General features: G+C 36.3%; 1 protein-coding gene across 1 annotated transcript in view; it reads right to left on the reverse strand.

Moving 5' to 3' along the window:
- The window catches only part of RUNX1 (RUNX family transcription factor 1), a 351,115-nt gene extending 334,844 nt beyond the window's left edge, over nt 1-16,271 (reverse strand). Inside the window, exons 1-2 of the mRNA XM_069074967.1 lie at nt 16,119-16,271; nt 15,792-15,909 (exon numbers count right to left, since the gene is read on the reverse strand). Of these exons, the coding sequence (XP_068931068.1) occupies nt 15,792-15,849 (58 nt within the window). The 5' untranslated portion in view covers nt 15,850-15,909; nt 16,119-16,271. The remainder of the gene's footprint in view (nt 1-15,791; nt 15,910-16,118) is intronic.
- Nucleotides 16,272-18,837: the final 2,566 nt, after the last annotated feature.

Genomic DNA, 18,837 nt, shown 5'->3' on the forward strand with positions numbered 1-18,837 from the left:
GAAGGAAGGAAGGAAGGAAGGAAGGAAGGAAGGAAGGAAGGAAGAAAACGAGTTGAAAAGAAATTTTGGAATGCAAATATGAGTCAAGAGAAATGAGCAATATAAATGTTTCACTGCATGGCACTTACATTCTGATAAGAGAATAAACAAGAAAATCCTCTCAGAACACTCTTTGAGAGTCATAAAGGGACTTAAATAAGACCAATAGAGCTTGAGAGTTTTTTTTCCTGTTTAAATTGTCATTAAAAATTAATAAAAAAGAATATACTGTAGAAGAAAGGAGATCCTATTTCATATAATAAAGGAATATGAGAAGAATATGCCAACATGGAGGAAGGGGTGGGGAGAAGACCCATCAAGTTAACTTCACTTTTATTTCAACCAAATAAAGGAACTGATCTCCACCCCACCCTCCCACCCTGACACTACTCTTATAAATACAGAAAAAGTTTGGTGTAAGATTCATTAAATTGATTTATGATTCTATAATCATTTGCCTCTCTACTCTGAATTGAAAAACCATCATTCCATTTAGTGTTAATGTCCTTTTATTTTCTGCTTCCATTCATAGTAAGCACATGTCGATAACGATACAGTTCCTACAGAAATACATGAATTCATTTGTCACTGAATACAGATCTCATATTTACAGTAGAGTTATGTTATTGTTTATAGGTGGGACTAAAATATCCAATTCTTAATACCTTTGCCACATTTTCCATCATTTTCAGGGACATATAGAACTGAGGCACATAAAATATTTTGTATTTTATTTTGCTTCATGGTGGTTTTGATTACCTGTAGAATGGGATGAGTGGTCTTCAAAATTTTTAATCTTTCATTGACACTGGAAGTAGTGAGAAGTAAGAATTCCCTAAATGAATTTTTTTTAAAACTACATACCTCCTTCATAAACTGCTAAAAATAATATCAATCAGTAAAGAAATATTTGTTAAGCTACTACTACTACATGTATAAAAAGACATTTTGATGATAAAATGGGTGATGTTCATGCTTTCAGATTTTGAAGGAAGAAGATAGCTATAAAGTAGTATGAGAGAATTGGTCAGAGTCACTTCTAAAGAAAAAAAAAGAGGGGCAAGGAAAAGACAAATCCATTATAGATAGAACTATTTCTGTCCTATAATTGTAAAAACAAGAAAGTAGGTATTTTGGGCTTACATGATTTTAAAAAGACAAAACAATATTAAAAAATAACTTGGCCAACTAATTTCTTTTAATTTAACTTCAGATACTATCCCTCATACAAATGCAATTAAACCTGACAATGCAGGGGCTGTCAGAGTTGATCCACAGCAGCAGATTTCAGAAGGGCTGTTGTACCTTTAATCCTTTTTGACTGGACTATACTTTCTGAAAAGTTGAAAAGGGAGATGAAGTTGTCTGAAACAACTCCAATTGCTTCTGTTTAAATGACGCTTTTGATCCTAAACTGTTGTGCTCTAGTTGAAACATAGCACAAAAAATTGGGGAGAGAATAGGCCTCAGAGGCTCCTTGGGGCATTTGTCAGCAAGGTTGGGGAGGGGGAGGTTGGAGAATAAGACTTCCTTCAAAGAATGAAGCTTTTGTAGAGGAGAAGTGGGCATAGCTGAGGGAAAGGAAGGGGAAAAAAGTGAGAAGAAGAAAGGGAGGGGAGGTGAAGTGTGTGGTGGCTGCTACAAATGAGCGTGTAAAAGGCGTCTCCTAGTCAGCAGGCTGCCTGAAATGTGATCTACAATTTATTCAATGGAATTTTTATTCCATAGCAATCACAAACACTGTAAAAGAAGAGAAACTACTTCACAAAAGCAGCCCTTATAAAAGAGGATAATATTTTTTTAATTACTAAGGACTAATTAACTTGACTACCTTTTAATTTGTTACTATTAAGGTGTTGGTATAGTAACAAAAGACACTAATTATATTTGCATCCTACTATTTCAGCTGTTTACAAGAAACAAGGCTTCTTTTTTCCTGTTAAGTGGGTCCTATAAAAATAATAACCACCAAAAAGAGTATGTCAAATGGCACACTTGGTAGGAAGAGAAAGGAAATATTTGGAAATCTAGGGTCATGGGACTGAATAATCAGCTATGAAAAGTAATAACAATAACAAAACCCACCACCAAAAAAATAACTCAAGCACTTGAAAACAACATTCTTCTTTTTGGCTAGGGGAATGTTGTCTCAGAAAACCTCAGACTTCTCTCCAGAAAGCCCCGGGCACAGTTCTACTCTTACACATAGCTGAATTGTTGCTTATTATTACCCTGCCCCTCCTTAACTGACGGCTGGTTTTGTGATATGAAAGATCCCCTTGACCTGAGCATAGAGCCAGTGTTTATGGCTTTGCTGAATCAAACCCTTCTGGGATAAATTTGTTGCAGTCAGGGTAACAGCTGGCTGCCAAGCAGTTGACACTTGATTCAGTTCTGTCTCTAAAACGTGACCTATGCTTCACAAACTCTAAGACAGACTTCTGGCTACACACATACAAATACTCACACGCAGAGAGTTTACACATATGCACACTTACCACAGGAACACACAGCATACACACATGCACACACACATGCACACACACATACACTACATAGACACATATTTAGTATTGGACATGGAATCAGGAATAAGACTTCGAATTGTACTCCTGATGCTTACTGGCTGTGTGATCATGTTGCCCAACAGCTCTGAGCCTTATTTTTTCATCTGTAATATGGCAGTGCCTACTTCACAGGATTATTCTGAGGCTCCAAGAAGGTGGTTTATTCCAAAGACTGCAAACTTTGAAGATTGCTACCTTTCTCTCTTTCTACCTCTCTTTAATATCACAATCACATTGAATTTGAACCCCTCCTTTGTCCTCATCATCATCTAATCTACATTATGATAATTTGTATACAAGTCTTGTCTCTTTTAGATAGTAAACTTTTTTGAGGGCACTGGTTTAATCATAGCAGGTGCTTTTAATAATAGTAGTTGAATTGAATAAATGAGCAAAATTAATGCATACCATCTTATCCTAATAAATTCCTCTCAGGATCAACTTCAATTACTTGCCTTTGTCTAAGGTTCAAATATAGCCATATATGTATACATGCCCAAAACAAAATTTAAACTTTTTTCATGGTTATTAAAAACAACAGAGAGCAATGGCTTCACAAAGGAGAAAAAGAAGGAAAGCCTGTCTAACAAGGGTGTTTAACAGGAAGTGTTAGGCAAAATAGGTAGCAGTATAGGGAAGAGAAGGAGAACAACAAAGAACATTGTTCCACACATTTTTAATGCATATATTTTCAATCATGAAAAGTCTGCTCTCCATGGTAGGCATGTTTATTCCACAATGACTTATTTGTGTTTCAGTGTTGGCTCAAAAAGGAAACAATTTTTAAACTTTTCCTAGCATATACAAATGCTTTTGTCTGCCTCTAGTAACCAATTATCAGGTTGTGACTCTGAGAGCAGATACAAACCTGTCTGGAGTTGTTCTCTAGGAAAACCTCACCATTGGGTTCAAATTTAATGTGACAATATTTATTTCCTCTACAGGGCTAGGGATCTGTTGCTCTTTACTACTGAAATCTATAAAATAGAATCAACAACAACAAAAAACAAACCCAACATTTCTTTGTACCTGTTTATTTATTAATATTCCTCAGGTTCTCTTTGAGAAACTGTGGGCCATGGTCAAAACCAACAAAGGCTGTTCTTAGAGTTACCTAATCATAGGTCCAGAGAAGGCAGTTAAAAATTACTTGTTAATGTGATGTTATGGTTTAACTTTTAATTTACAGCTTGTCATCACCATCAAAGGAAGTTGGTGAAATTAGTAATTTGTCATTTATAGCTGTGTGAAGTGGAATTTTATAGTTAGCCAAAATATCCACAGTGACAGCAACACAACAATTGCACCATAAAATTGAGCTTTATTCATGGACACATCAAGAAAAATTCTGATGGGTCCAGAATTTCTACATAATATTTGCTTTCATACACTATACTCACATTTCAATATTTTTACCTTGGTGAAAGGAATTTAGTCTACAAACATCCATAATATCTGTTTAGGGTATTTGGAAGAGTACCCAGCACAGAAGGATAGTATTTTAGGATCACTACATGTATAGACATGAAGAATTATGGAATTTAAAGAATATTTTTAACTCAATGCTTTATATATACCAAACAGAAGTAGCCATGTTTGAATTATAGTGTTCCATTATCGATGGTTTGTATATATGTATATACATATATGAAAGCTTTAGAATACTACAGAGGAACTCAATGAAATCCATGAACACTGAAAAGTAATGGGTCTTACACTATACATATATATATATAGTATATAAAATAATCAAGTTGATAAAGAATAACTATTGCTGCAACCCTTTTTGTCATAGAAAAGGCTAGAAATAGACAGATATCCATCAAGGGGCAAATGACCATACAAATTGTGGTATTAATGTAATTGAATACTGTTGCAATGTAAGAAATACCAATGCCAGTTAACCTTCATCAACTAGTGCCCCAGAAACATATTCTGAAAATGAGGCTTGTGTTAGCTTGGTCAAATCACTGCCACTACTTTTATCATCACCTAACCATTGGTGTCAGTTCAGGACTTTGAGCCTAAGAACCTTGGGAATAGCAGCTTCTCACCCCACCCCCAAAATCACTAAGCCTGTTTCTAGTTCAGCCTCTATAGTCATCATTCAGAGAAGCAATTCATATGGAGAAAGGATAGGTTGTCTCCACTATCACCAAATCATAGGCAAGAAAGAACAGAGCTGTAGAAATATGTATCTCTGTCCCCTCCAGAACAGTGATTCTTCTAGCCTAACCAAAGTTCTTCATACTATCAAATACCTTTACATCGGAAATGGAAATTGCTATCACCGAAAAAGCTACAGTATCTACTTCTTTGTTACTGAGCCCTAAGGGCTATAGGGCCCCTCCATCTGACTTGCAGCACATAACAAGAGATTAATAAATGCTTCTTCATTCATTCATTCATTCATTCATTCATTCATTCATTCATGTCTGGGAAGACTGGTAGGAACTAAATTTTATTGTGCCATGAAATAAAGAATATGATGGATTCGGGGAAAATGGAAATATTTCTATGAAGTCATGCCAAGTGAATTGAGCATATTCAGAAGAAAAATTTGCTTCGTGACCATAATATAAGGAGAAACTACTCTGAAAGATCTCAGTACTCAGATCAAAGCAATGACCAATCATGACTTCACATCAAGGATGATAAAACAAACTTTTACCTCTTGTCAGAGAGGTGATGAACCAAGAGTACTTTAAAGACTGTGACAGAAGCTACCAGTTTCTCAGATTTTTCTCTTTTCCTCATGTTGTGATAATTTTCTTCTTAAAATATTAAAAGAATTGAAAATAATTATTTGTCACTGCAAATTAAGGGCAGTCCATTGAGTTACTTGATCAGTGTTCACAAATACACCCACTCACAACACACGCACACACAATCTTTGACAGGTTCCATAAAAGGGCAATTATTTGGGCCCATTATTTTTAATCCTGAAAATCTTGCAATCATTCTCATTTCTTTCATTACATCACATCCCTTCTCTTCACCACTCAGTTGCTACGTTTCATTAATTCTAACTTTAGTGTCTGTGTCCTTCTCTCTAATCACAAGGTCACCACCCTAGTTCAAGCCTTCATCTCTTTTGGTTAGATTATTACAATGGATTCTTAATTGGTCTTCCCACTTTCAATGCCTCCTCTCTTCAATCCATCCTTTCATATTTGCCAAGATAATCTTCCAAAGCCCAGATCTGACCATATTAATCCCCTGATTAATCTTCAGTGATTCCCTATTTTCTCTAAAATAAAACCCATTCCTTGGACTGGCATTTTAAATCTTGTACCATCTGGTTTCACCCTAATTTTCTTGATCCCACCAGCTGGTAATGTTTTCTTCATCATTAAACTGTTTGGTCAAGCTACATTTCCTCTCATAGAATCTAATTTTCTTAAAATCAGGGACTATTTACTATCTCCAAACCCTTGGATAGTGCTTTGCTCATATTGTATACTTAATAAAGTCTTTCTTCATACAATGGAACATGGACGCAGCCTACATTTCACCCATAGCCCAATCTGATGAACTTAGGCACTTCCCCTGGCGCTAAGGATGTACATTGTCAACTTATGGTGAGTTGGTCAAGTTCCTTGCTAAAGGACATGTGCAATTCTCCTCCCTACACCCTTCCCCCATCCTACTAAAGAATGCATCAAAGAGAGTTGATCCAGGAAAAGTGGCTCACCCAATAGACTTAAAAGAGAGTGACTCTATTCTCTCACTCTTTCTAATTTGTTATACACATCAGGAAACCTTAAGTATCTCCCTGAAACTTACCATGAGGAGAAGGGGAGGCCTTTCCCCTATTCCCATAACTATGCCAACTGTTCGGACATAGTAGATGGAGCATGTTTTGTTTTGGTGAGCATAAGACTGGATCTCAGGACCCTAATGACCTCTTCTATTTTGTGTTTCTTTTGGAACAAACCACCTTCTCTAGTTTTGGCACAACAGGCCCTACTGGGGGCAGGGGCTGGAAGGAAGGGGTTCAAGACTGGGACAAACCACTTTCTGACTTCTTGCTTGGCTTCCAATGGGATAATAAGGACAGACTTATAACACTACCATGCTTATTTCAATGCACAACAGCACAGATGTATCAGGCAGTTGGAGGCTAAGCCAGCACAAGTTATCAATCTTCAACTTTCTAATGTTTTGCCTTCATCAGCCAACTTTAATATTGCTCTACCAGGCCTCATTCCCCGAGAGCCCCAAGATCAACAGCCAAGAAGAGCAGTTCAAATCTAAAGCACTATCTCCAGTCTGGGCTCTTTCAGTCATCATCCAGGGAACCTAGTTTTATGGAGATGTGTCCTGGCATCTGCTTGTGTAGGTTATATAGCCACTGTCTCCTTAGTAGTTGAAGTTACTGAGGTTCTTGCCACAAAATAGGGTATCACTGAAGATTAATCAGGGGATTAATATGGTCAGATCATGGGCAATGTCAAGTGTTTCAACATTAGAATGGATATGGCTTAATCAGTAGAAGCAACATGAAAGAAAATGTATTATTGGCAGCTGCACCCCGAGGATCAGGAGTTTTTTTCTTCTGACTTAATATATTTTCTCTCCTATTAGGATGTGAGTTCCTTGAGAGCCAGGACTGCCCTCCTTCTCTACTTGTAGCCCCAGTGCTTAGCATAGTGCTTTTTCATTAATTTAATTTACCTTCCAAAGAAAATTTTTAAGTTTTATAAAAGAGTAGAGGCTAAATATTTCCATTTTCTATAGAGTTTGTGGCTTTTGAATGTATTTGGAACATAATTTATGAGCATGCATGATAAAATTTAAGCAAGACACATTTCCTATACCTATGAAACTCACATTCCAGTAGGTGATCAGGACAAAAGCATACATTTATGATTATTACATTCTTGGGTCCTACTTCAAAACTTCCATATAGAGTCCTTTATCTAAGTATCTAAAGTCTCCTAGAATATGATATCAATATAGGTAAAAGGGTGTTGCTGTTTAACAATCAGCTCACTGAAAAACAAAATGAAGTTCAAGCAATGCACTTTTTAGTTTAATTTGATTTATTAACATTTTCTCCATCATTTTTCTAAGGTCTGGACAGATACTTACTGTGTGCCCTGGGTAAGTCTTTACTACTTTGTCTCAGTTTCTTCATTCATAAAATGGGGATAATAATTGGACCTACCTTGCATGGTGGTTGTTGCAATATATGCAAAAGGGTTTACAAATCTTGAAACATTATACAAATACTGGTTATTATTATTAGAGATTTGAGTGCTAGTTCTGTTGTCTCTCATGACTCAGTTTACCTATCGGTTGAATGAAAACCATAATCTATATCTTTTCATCAAGAGGTGCCAGACATTGCTAAAATTCAATCAATCAAGTATTTATTAATCCTTTACTGTGTGCCATACAGTATGTTAAGGGTTAGAGATACAAAGACAAAAGTGACAGTTCCATTCTCAAGAAACTTACATTCTAATGGGGGAAATGACAAGAACATATATGTGTATTTAAGGAATACATATGTGTATATGAATATAGAAACACACATGAAAATTAAACCAGTTTGCAACCTAAGTTTTTCCTGAATTCTTATATGCTGTAGAGACCTTACTATGGTTCAGAACCCCTTTTTCCAATCTACAATTACAATTTAGTTCATATCCCTTATGTTACTATGAACATTAGCACAATTAACCAGTTAGTCTCTAGACTGGACTGCTTACGAAACCTAATTGATGTGGGGTTTCTTTGAAAAGAAGTCTTGAGGCTTATTGCAACATAATAGAATAGAACAGGTACTGGTATCACATCAGACCGAAGAGCAATTGAACGACTCTGACACTGCCTAGCTGTGAGACCCAGGGCAAGTAAGAACCTCTCAAAACTTTCATTTTCCTCAAGAGTGGTGTGGGAATAATAAAATTTGCACATTCCACCTCAGAACATCTTTGTGAGAAAAGGACTTTATAAGCCTCTGAATATCAGTTCCAATTTAAAGACATGATTTGCTGTGATGTTTGCTGCCACTTTCTAGCTTTTAATTTGCAAGGCTAGCTTTTCAAGGTTTTCACCCTAAACGCTCTGTATAATATTAGGGCTTCTATAACCAATTGAAAGGTAGCGGTCAAATTGGGGGTGCACAGTCCAAACAATAATACTTCCCAAAGGATCACAGATTTAATGCTGGAAGGAATTTTAGAAGCAATCTAATTAAACCCCTCTCACTTTACACTTGAGGAAAATGAGACCAGAAAGGTTTAGTTATTTAGCAAGATAACACAACTAGTGCATGACAGAAGTAGGACTTGAACTCAAGTTCTCACATACTAGAGCCAATTTTGTTTTCAATGTAGTATGCACAGTCACTATGACAAACAACTGATTCACTCATCTCCACATAATTATGCTGCTTCAACAAGCAAAGAGGACCACACCAATCAATTATTACTAACATTTGCATAATGCATTTTAGAGAAAAAAGTATTTTTGCATAGAATGTAGAGAAATACAATCATCTAGATAAAATTTGGCACCTTCCTCATCAAACTTTAACTTTTATCAGTCATGGCTTAATCTAATCTCTGCTTCCCCATGCAGAAGTAAATTAAAAAAAAATCTCACTGGAAATTTTTTTAAGAGTAAAAATCTCCTCAAGGAATATCTATAGCTTCAGTGCTTTTGAATTTCAGTCATTTGTTGTAAAAAAAAAAAAAAACTTTTAAGATGCCTTTATTCTAGCCTTTCGAGGGAAGCCTTCAACAACTTGCTTACAACTAATCATCGGAAAAAACATGAAGCTTTTGCCTTCCAAAAACTCCCAATTAATTAGCTCCCTGCATGCTCTCAACTTCCTCTACTCCCTTGCACTTTCTTTTCATAAGGAAGTTACTGTTTAAAACAGAAAACAATGATTACAGTCATGCCATATGTGCACATCTACAGAACCATGGCTAAATGTGACTTTTTTTTCTAATTGGGATTTCTTGTCAAATCCAAGCCTATTAACTTACTCATCTACCTCTTCCCTTCAAATATATGCTGTGCATCTACATATAATTCTTTTCTTTTTCAGTTCAACAGGCTTCTGGTAGTTTAATACATTTGCTTTTGTGAGGTACCTCTAAAGCAAATTTGACATTTTCTTTTTAAAGAGAACAATTTCTTTTCCTTATATAATACCTCCCCTGGGATACTCCCCCAATTTGCACTCAAATTCTTAGTGGCTAATAGGTTGCATTTATATATTGCTTTAAACTGTGCAAAAATGCTTTATAAATATTATTCTATCTGTCTCACAAACACCCTGGCATGTAGGCGCTACTATTATCCCCATATTACAGATGTGAAAACTGAGGCAGATAGAGATCAAATGACTTGCTCAGTGTCATATAGAAAGTAAGTCCCCGGGGCAGGATTTGATCTTCAGTATTCCTGACTATGAGTCTAATTCTCTATCTAGTATGCTACTAAGATGCCACCTATTGCAATATCTCATAAGATCCTACTGGTGTGTTTGCCATTAGCAATTATCCAGGAGACACAAATAGCTCTTAGCAATGACATTTTAATAGTTTGCATAATTAATAAAAAAACATTTTTCCTTTAAATTTGTTCTCTTACAAATGCACAAAGCCTCCATGAGAAGAAAAGGTTCAAACTTAAAGCACATTAGAATGAGGCACAGGTGTAGGATACACATATGGCAAAGACAGAACTCACCTACTTGCTACTGCATAGCTTAAAAGCCTTTTTATCTTGATAATTTTGATAAACCTTGATAAATCTTGTGATAATAATCTTTGATAATAATCTCATGTAAGTGCCCTGAAGCACACCATTTCTGCTGAGCAGTAACTCAGCCATGTTCCAATGGTCTGCTCATCTTTGGAGTCAGCTCTTTTCTCTGCTGCCAGAAGTCCCAGTCCAGGGGTGGGACACTTGTGGCCTCGAGGCCACATGTGGCTCCCTAAGTCCTCAAGTGCAGCCTGTAACTGGATCCAAACTTCACAGAACAAATGACAACCTAGAGTACCATGTGTGGCCTTGAGGCTTCAGGTGTCCCACCCCTGTTCTGTCCTTAAATCTGATTTGTTTTTAACTACTGTTTTCATGTCTGTATGGAGTGTCTCTTAGGTCCCTGTCAAATGCAGAAGTAACTCCCTTTAAAAAGTAAAGGATTAATGAGGAAGGGGAGCAAAGATAAATTCTCTTATATCCCTAGAGGAGAGGCTAATTTGTTTGCTCGGCCAATCAGGTTTAATTGTGCCAGAAAAAGAGTTTCACACTTTATAAATGGGTCACATGGTATTATTTTTTTCAGTTGGTTTATCCCTTCATTAACAACTAATGATTATATTACGGATTTTCTGGGTTAGAAATTGATCAAAGATCAAACCTCCTTTATCTAGAAAAATATATTTCAAAACATTTAAACAGAATGGTTTTCAAATGTTGAAAGTGATTTCTTTATAGTCACAGCGCGCCTATTATACAGATATACTAATAGTTATATATATATATATATATATATATATTGCTTATGAACTTCTAAAGGCAATTCAAAAGCTACAATCTCCAAAAGTTTTCAGTCTTAAATCAACTTTGAGATGACATCTTTATCTCTTAAAGTTAATAACTTTATCATTTTTGAGGATTATATTTACTCACCATTTTCCCCTTTTTCCCTATCATTAAGTTCTTACTCCAATTAGTATGTTTATAATGACAGAGTCTTTCTGGATTCCTTTTCTTCCCTTGATCTTTTAATGCTTATTTTTGCTAACTTTTTGAGTATATGGCAAATTTCATGACTATATAGTATATAGACAAGTAGGAGCAGTTTTTAGTAACTGATTAGATATTGAAAGAAACTTAAACATTTTAAAAATGTTTTGTCAGTTTAAGAAACATGTCAATATGTGAAATGGTGAAGGGAACAATTCTATAATAAATCTAGATTTTGAGGGCTTCTTCCCACCACTACCCCACCCCCAAGTTTCCATTTGCATGGACAATTTTAGAATGTAAAAATCTTTGTCCTGTGAAAGCAAAGCAAAACCAAACCTGAAGACCACATGTTCTACATCTTCTTAGAGCAGGTAAGACACTTTGTTTTTCAGTTTTCCTATAAAAACCATCTTTGAGGATTCTGTATAAGTCTAGCACAAACACATTTATATATGAAGTCTAATGATCCTTACTCCCTGGAGCTTTCTTGCTAATATATCTTCAATGATCCAGGGGAGTTTCTTTTTAATGCATATTTGTCTCAGTAAATGAAAATTGATTTATTTTATTAGAAAGAGCACAGGACTGGGGCAGTTAGGCAGAGCAGTGAATAGAGCACCAGCCCTGGAGTCAGGAGGATCTGAGTTCAAATGTGGCCTCAAACACTTAAGACAAAACTAGTCATGTGACTTCAGGCAATTCACTTAACCCTAATTGCCCTACCTTCCCCACTCCAAAAAGCAAAATAATAATAAAAAAAAAGCCCAGGACATTAAGGTTGTAGTCTGGTTCTGTCTCTAAGTTTGTGGTTTCAAGGAAGTCACTGACATTCTTTAGGTCTCAATTTCCTCATTTACAAATGACTAGAAGATCCTTAAGTTCCATGTTCGCTCTAATAATCTAAGATCCTAATGAACATTCACTGCTCATCATTGTGCATAGCATATAACTAAATGTAGCCTTTGTTCTACAGTTTTCTTTGAAAGACTGCTCTGGAGTAACTGAGCCATGGAGATGATGAACAGCAAGTCAGAAATGCTGAAATTTGTACCTGTGGTTCTAGGAATGCAAAGGTCTGCTAATGTTTATGCTTTCTATAGACCACTAAGCCACTTCTAAAAACAAGGTGGCCTACCTGTTTGTTGCTTTGCAAAACCAATTATGCAATTGTATTTTCTTTCTTTCTTCTCCTTTTCCCCTTCCCAGCCCTTTTAGCAATAAGCCATTCAGAGGCCAAGAGCCCGGGCTGAAGAGATGATTTTATGTGTTAAATATGTGTGATGTACACACCAGGGAATTTCACCAGTGTCTTAGTTTCCTTACCTAAATGAACTAAGTAAGGACCTGGTGTGGTATGATAGAAAAAGAGCCATATCCTTTGTGGTATACCACATTCATTTACTATGTCAGACTTGCAGAGTCTAACATTATTCTCACAAAGAAGGGAACAATTGTTTGCTTGCTTCCCTATCCCCCCCCCCTCCATTTTCCCCAACTTTCACATGAGTATCGAGCTAAAAAAGAGTTATGGATTTCCTTCTACAAGGACTGCATAGACTGATAAAATAAAATTCATGGAAGAAAACAAACTGTTATTTTCCTCTTTAGCTCATAATTGCACTTGGTGAGGGAGCAAAATGCAATAAATTTCAGGGAGCAAGAATGACCACTTCAGAAATTGCCAATGTCCAGGCTATGTAAACAGTGTTGAGAAATATGGGAGAGAACATGTCTGAGAAAGTGGTTATTATTGTTGCATCAGACTCTTAAGAGTGAGTCTAAATAGTGACAAATAAAATGAAAAATTGGTAGATATACAGTGAATATCCTCAGTGCTGTTACCCAAACTGTATAACTTTACAGTGGCATTGATGATAAAATAAATGATAGTTGCCAAAACTATTAGTGTTATTTCAGGCAGATATCAGGGTTATTTCCATGACAGACCAAAGATCTAATGTGAACTGAACCTGCATTGAGTTAGTAATAGTTTGTAGAATGAAAGAGGCAATAGTTTTCCTATATTCTGTTTTGGTCAGAACACATAAAACACATATTTTGTATTTCTCATTGCCACATTTTAGGAAGGACATTGACAAACTAGAACTTATCCAGCAGAGGAAGGCCAGGATGATGAAGGGCATAAAGATCAATTGAACGCGTTGGAGAGATTCAGCAATAAGAACTGAATTAGAGGTTTTATAATGACCCTCTCACTGTATTTAAAGGCTTGTTATATAGAAGAAAGATTAAACTTGTGTTTGGCCATGGAAGGTATAGTTAACCAATAGGTAGAAGTTTTCGAGAAGCAGATTTAGGTTCAACATTTTCATAATGAATAGAACTGTCAGAAAGTAGAAAGGGGATAGCTGTTCCTTCTCATTGAAGGCCCTCTGGTGAAAGCTGCATGATCACTTCTTAAGGATGTCATAGAAGCCATTCCTCTTAGCCTGGGAATTTAGCTAGTTGCCCCTCAAAGTCCCTGCCAACTCTAAAATTCTATATTCCATAAAATTAATTGTTTTGAAAGGCTTAAGTTTCTGTTTAATGAAAGGAAGAAAGTGATAACTTCTAAGTCTCATTTTGAGTATCCCAGACCTCTCCATATTTACCCACTTAAAGGCAAATTGACTCATTTTTAAAGGACTGGACCATCTATCATTACAGTACACTTACTGTGCCAGCATTAGAATTGGGTTCATTCTATTTTGTCAACACTACATAAATAGTGATAAATCATTTTACAGCCTTCTGTGCTTTTTCTGTAAGGGAAGTTTTAGCATACCAGAATTATATAACAAGAGTCCAATCTATTGCCCTATGGAATGTTCTAAAATTTCCTCAATAAGCCTTCCTGTGTTAAGAAAACAGGAAATAATAAGCTTTTTTTGGGGGGGGGGGGAGGAGGGGAGAGAGGGAATGTGTAAAACTAAAGTAAATGCAGGAAGATACTTTTTTTGTTTTCTGCAAATATCGTTTCCTTTACTTGTTAGCAGCTGAAAGGAAATGCCGAGCCAGGGGAGTATTTAGCAGCTTTTCACTAGTGGTCTGATGCCTGTGCTATGCAAGCTGAGAGATCCTGCAAGGCTTCATGACTCATAGAACTTCTCATGATTCAACTTCACTAAAATTCCCTCCAATGCCAGTAAAGAATAACTTAAAACCCTTTAATTTGAAGTTTTAAATCTGGTAATGACTCTTGCTTTCATTCCCTTCCCCTTATCTCCACACATCTTAATCAGATTTTAAATCTCAGAGACCCTGAGAAATAGTAGTAACCTGACTCTTCTTACTTTTAAGAATGAATTAAAAAAAAATTATGGCACTGTTTGAGAGGGATCTAAATATTTTATACCCATAAAGAGTTAGTAAGCTGATTTTCCATTCCCACCCCCCCCCCCCCCCCCGCATAAAAAAGAAAACCAAACAAACCCCAAACCTTCCCCATTCCAGTAAGGAATTCTGAATGTTGAACTTGCATGGTCATACAAAAACACTGTACATTTTTATATATAAAAATATATAAGGTCAGGTTAACCCTCCCCACAACAAACTTACCAAAACCACCTCAAAATAAAACAAAACTCAATTTAATAATAGCTTAGAAAATTTGATCTAGTCAAGTCCCATGATTGCAGACAGGTTTTCCGAACTTGCTATTCAGATCAGTAAACCTGAACTCTAATGACAAAAGCATCTGCCCTACTGAGAACTTAAGAGCACTTGACAAGCCTACTGAAACTTCTTTCTTCTTGCTTCAAGGAGAGACTTCTGCATGCCATAGCTTGACTTTTTTCTGTCTCTGGAAGGAACTGGCTGATTCTTTCAATGTGTTTACTTGACAATGCAGAGTTGTCACACTTTGACATTTTAAAGCTAAAGCTGTATTAAACAAGTCTGTCTAGTTCCCACCTTTCTGAGATACATGGGTTGTCCTTTCTAACCCTGAGTTCCAAGGTTTTACATCGTGCTTCCTTCTTCCCAAACTGGCAAGGTATCATAACTGAGACAGCAATCCTCTCTACTGGCTGCATCCATGTGCTCATGCTAGGACATGAGACCTCTCAGAATGAGTTACAGACGGCACACAGTGTTCCAGGATACCTAAGACCTAACAATGCAACACAAAAAACACCAACGTAAACCCCAAAAAGCTTTGGACTAGCTTTATAATCTTCAGCACTTTAAAAACAGAACTCTAACTGACTTGCACTTGAAAAAAGTTTCTTAAATACCAAGTGAGTGCCTCAGCAGCTTAACTAATTATTTCTGAAAAAACTTTTCCGAAGAGCTGCCATATGATGAATAAGTAACCCAATCGCCTTGTAATCATATGCCTCAGCCAGAATCCCTCACACAGAATAGACGAGTTTCAGGCACTACTATGCCATGGACTGAAATGCCACTCCTTGTTCTATGCAAAACTAAGCAGAAGTACATTTTAAAAGTCTGAAGAGCACTTACCTCTCATGAAGCACTGTGAGTATGAAGGAAATGACTCAAACATGCTGTCCGAAGCCATGGTTTTCTCCCTCCAATGGAGTCTTTTCTTAAAGTTGGGGAGCTATATGATTTCTTTCACCTTAGGAAGTGAAAACCAAGAATAATCATTTGTTTTATCCCTTAACTCCTTCCATCATTCTCTACATCTTACTTTTACCCTGACACTTATGAGACTCCAAAAGCCCTCTTTGAAAACAAATATTCAAATTGGTGAAGATCAAAAAGGTTTTTTTTTTTTTTTTTGAAAAGAGCCTCGCAGTGGCTTGGTTGTGGCTTGATGATGCTTACCGCTCTACGAAACTCTGTGGTTTGCAAGACAGTGTGATTTGCCCTGCCTGCTGACCAATATCCCGGACCCAGTCTTGTGTGACTGCCACCGTACCCAACTTGTGGTTCTGTGGTTGTTTATGAGGCCCCAAAGAAGTGTTTCACACAACCAAAATTACAAATTTAACTGTTCCCCTTTCCACACCCCATCTTAATTGGTTCTCGCCAATCATGTGACTTAAGTGATGTCATTTCTAAGATTCTGAGCAATGCCTTCCCTACCCCCATCTGCCCCCCCATCCCTACCCCCTCCAGACTGCAAGGAAATAGTAGGGTTAGCAAAAGAAATGTTAAAAAAAAAGTGACTCAGTCCCTTATTATACAAATGGACTTTGCTGATTTAGTACAACATTGCTTCTGTTGTTATTTGTGGTTTTTGGAACTACTGAGTATTTTGATAAAGATTTTATTGCCGCTTATTCAATAATAATTTGGTCTTGGCATCAGACTGCTGTTAAAACAGGATGTATATTCCATAATCTAAATAATGCCATAACTAGGCATCAGCTTTAGGAAAGTTCAGTCTCTTGTAAAGAATACAATCATATAAATGAAAGAAGAAAAGAAAAGAAAAAAGACAACATATAAGCAAATTATTTTCCCTTTTTTTCCTTCAAATTTCATGAATGGAACATTTTGAATCTAAGCAAAAATGATTTTCTCTTTTTAAATCCATCATTCTAGTAAATGATTTAAAAGGGCAACATTCCTTGACAAAAGACCAAATAGTTCATTTCATTCCATCAGAGGAAAACTGAAAAGATATAGCATTCATTTCTGAGCAATGTAGTGCTGTTGGATAACAGTTTCCTTGTTGCTCTTTCTAAAAATTGTCTCCACTACTGCCACCTTTGCTGCAGTTAAATGAAACCTGCAGAGAGTCTATTGACAGCTGTAGAGAAAGCTTAGTACAAGAGTATGGTAACTACAATCTTTCTTCAGATCATGTTTAGAAGAATTCTATTTTTCACCAGGCAATGTCATTGATAAATCTCATATAGCTACACGTGATGACCAGTGCAGAGGTTCCTATTTTGAGATACTAAAAAGAATATGTTTGCATATGGGCAAATTCTTCTAATTGCAGGTATTCACTTATTTTTCCTACTTTCTATTCTTAGGTTTTTGCATAAATGTAGAATTTTGTCCTTTCCTAAGTCATCTTTTCAAATGAGATGAAAAAAATAATTCCTATTTTTATTTTCTGGTGGCATATCAAATTGGAAATGTTAGTTTAGGTCATTTATTTTTCTAAGTCCTAGTGTTTACCTCAAAACAATCTGAGTAATGTATACATTCAAAGTAAAGAACCAAAGTAGTAATGCATAATATTTAGAATTTAAATCCTAATTAATCTGTATGACCACAAAATGTATTTGAAGATCTTAAAATATCAGTGAATCACTTCAATTTTCTATTTCACTTTGCAACAGTTAGAAATGGCCTAGAAATAATGTCAGTTGCTGGACAAGAAGGAAAAAAAGATAAAATTTTGACTTTGAATAAACATTTTTCTTCAGTCCCTTTTGTCCATAGCAACCATTTAATTTTCTGAAAAAAAGTCCATCTCTGGAGCTCATGAAAAATGTTTGCCAAAATTTTAACCTCTGCCTGCTTTTATATGATAAAGACTCATTTAAATTTTAATTTAAATATGCTAAAGATTTGTTCAATTTTTTTTTATTTAAAGCTCCTTTATACATATAACTAGTTTAAAACAACATAACAGAAATTTACCCATCATTTCCAATGTTCTTGTGTCAATTGATAAAGCTGAAATTCAACTTGAATCTGTGAGCAGGTTGTTTTATGTATTCTTTTACAAAATGCCCTTCTCAAAGAAATTATCTTTTGAGTATCCTAACAGCCAATGCTCTCAAGTATAGCTACCATTACAAACTTTAGTTGGGGTCAATAATGACATGCAAATCAAGTAGAGAACTGATGTGTTCATTTGGATACTTCTATTTAATCCTCTCCACAGCAAAAAGCATTTGGTGATTTTTGCTTGAATTATCCAGCTAAATAGGTTGTATCCTAAATTTTTGTTGGTATAGACAGGGCCTGGAGTGGTCCTTTGATGGAGTGGTCAAAGGCAAGAAAAAACTTTCAAGATTGTAGTAGGAGTAAAACTGGCTGTGGTCTCACCAAGCACAATCACATAAAGCTGGGGTATAGACATAACACCAGGAAGCAAGAGTACCAGGGCTTGAATGCATTCTATGAAACATTCTCCTCATAGTTTGATGCCACACTAGCCACAGGATAGCTTCATTGCCTTATGAGGCAACAGTTGGGGCTTTCCTGGTCTCTCAGCTAGTGACTGTACAAAAACTTTATTGCTCTTGAATTCAGTCTACCTTTGTATTTGCCCTAACTGTGTATATAAGCAAAGAAGATTGTATATATGTGTGTATTTGAAAGAGAGAGAGAGAGAGAGAGAGAGAGAGAGAGAGAGACAGAGAGAGACAGAGAGAGACAGAGAGAGACAGAGAGACAGAGAGACAGAGACAGAGAGACAGAGAAAGAGAGAGAGAGAGACAGAGAGACAGAGACAGAGAGACAGAGACAGAGACAGAGACAGAGACAGAGACAGAGACAGAGAGACAGAGAAAGGGGCAGAGGAGACAGACAGAGAGAGAGAGAGAGAGAGAGAGAGAGAGAGAGAGAGAGAGAGAGA

Source organism: Petaurus breviceps, unplaced genomic scaffold, assembly GCF_028583685.1.
Source record: "Petaurus breviceps papuanus isolate PSGF00001 unplaced genomic scaffold, PetGlider_PUasm1.0 90897, whole genome shotgun sequence".
Lineage (NCBI taxonomy): Eukaryota > Metazoa > Chordata > Mammalia > Diprotodontia > Petauridae > Petaurus > Petaurus breviceps.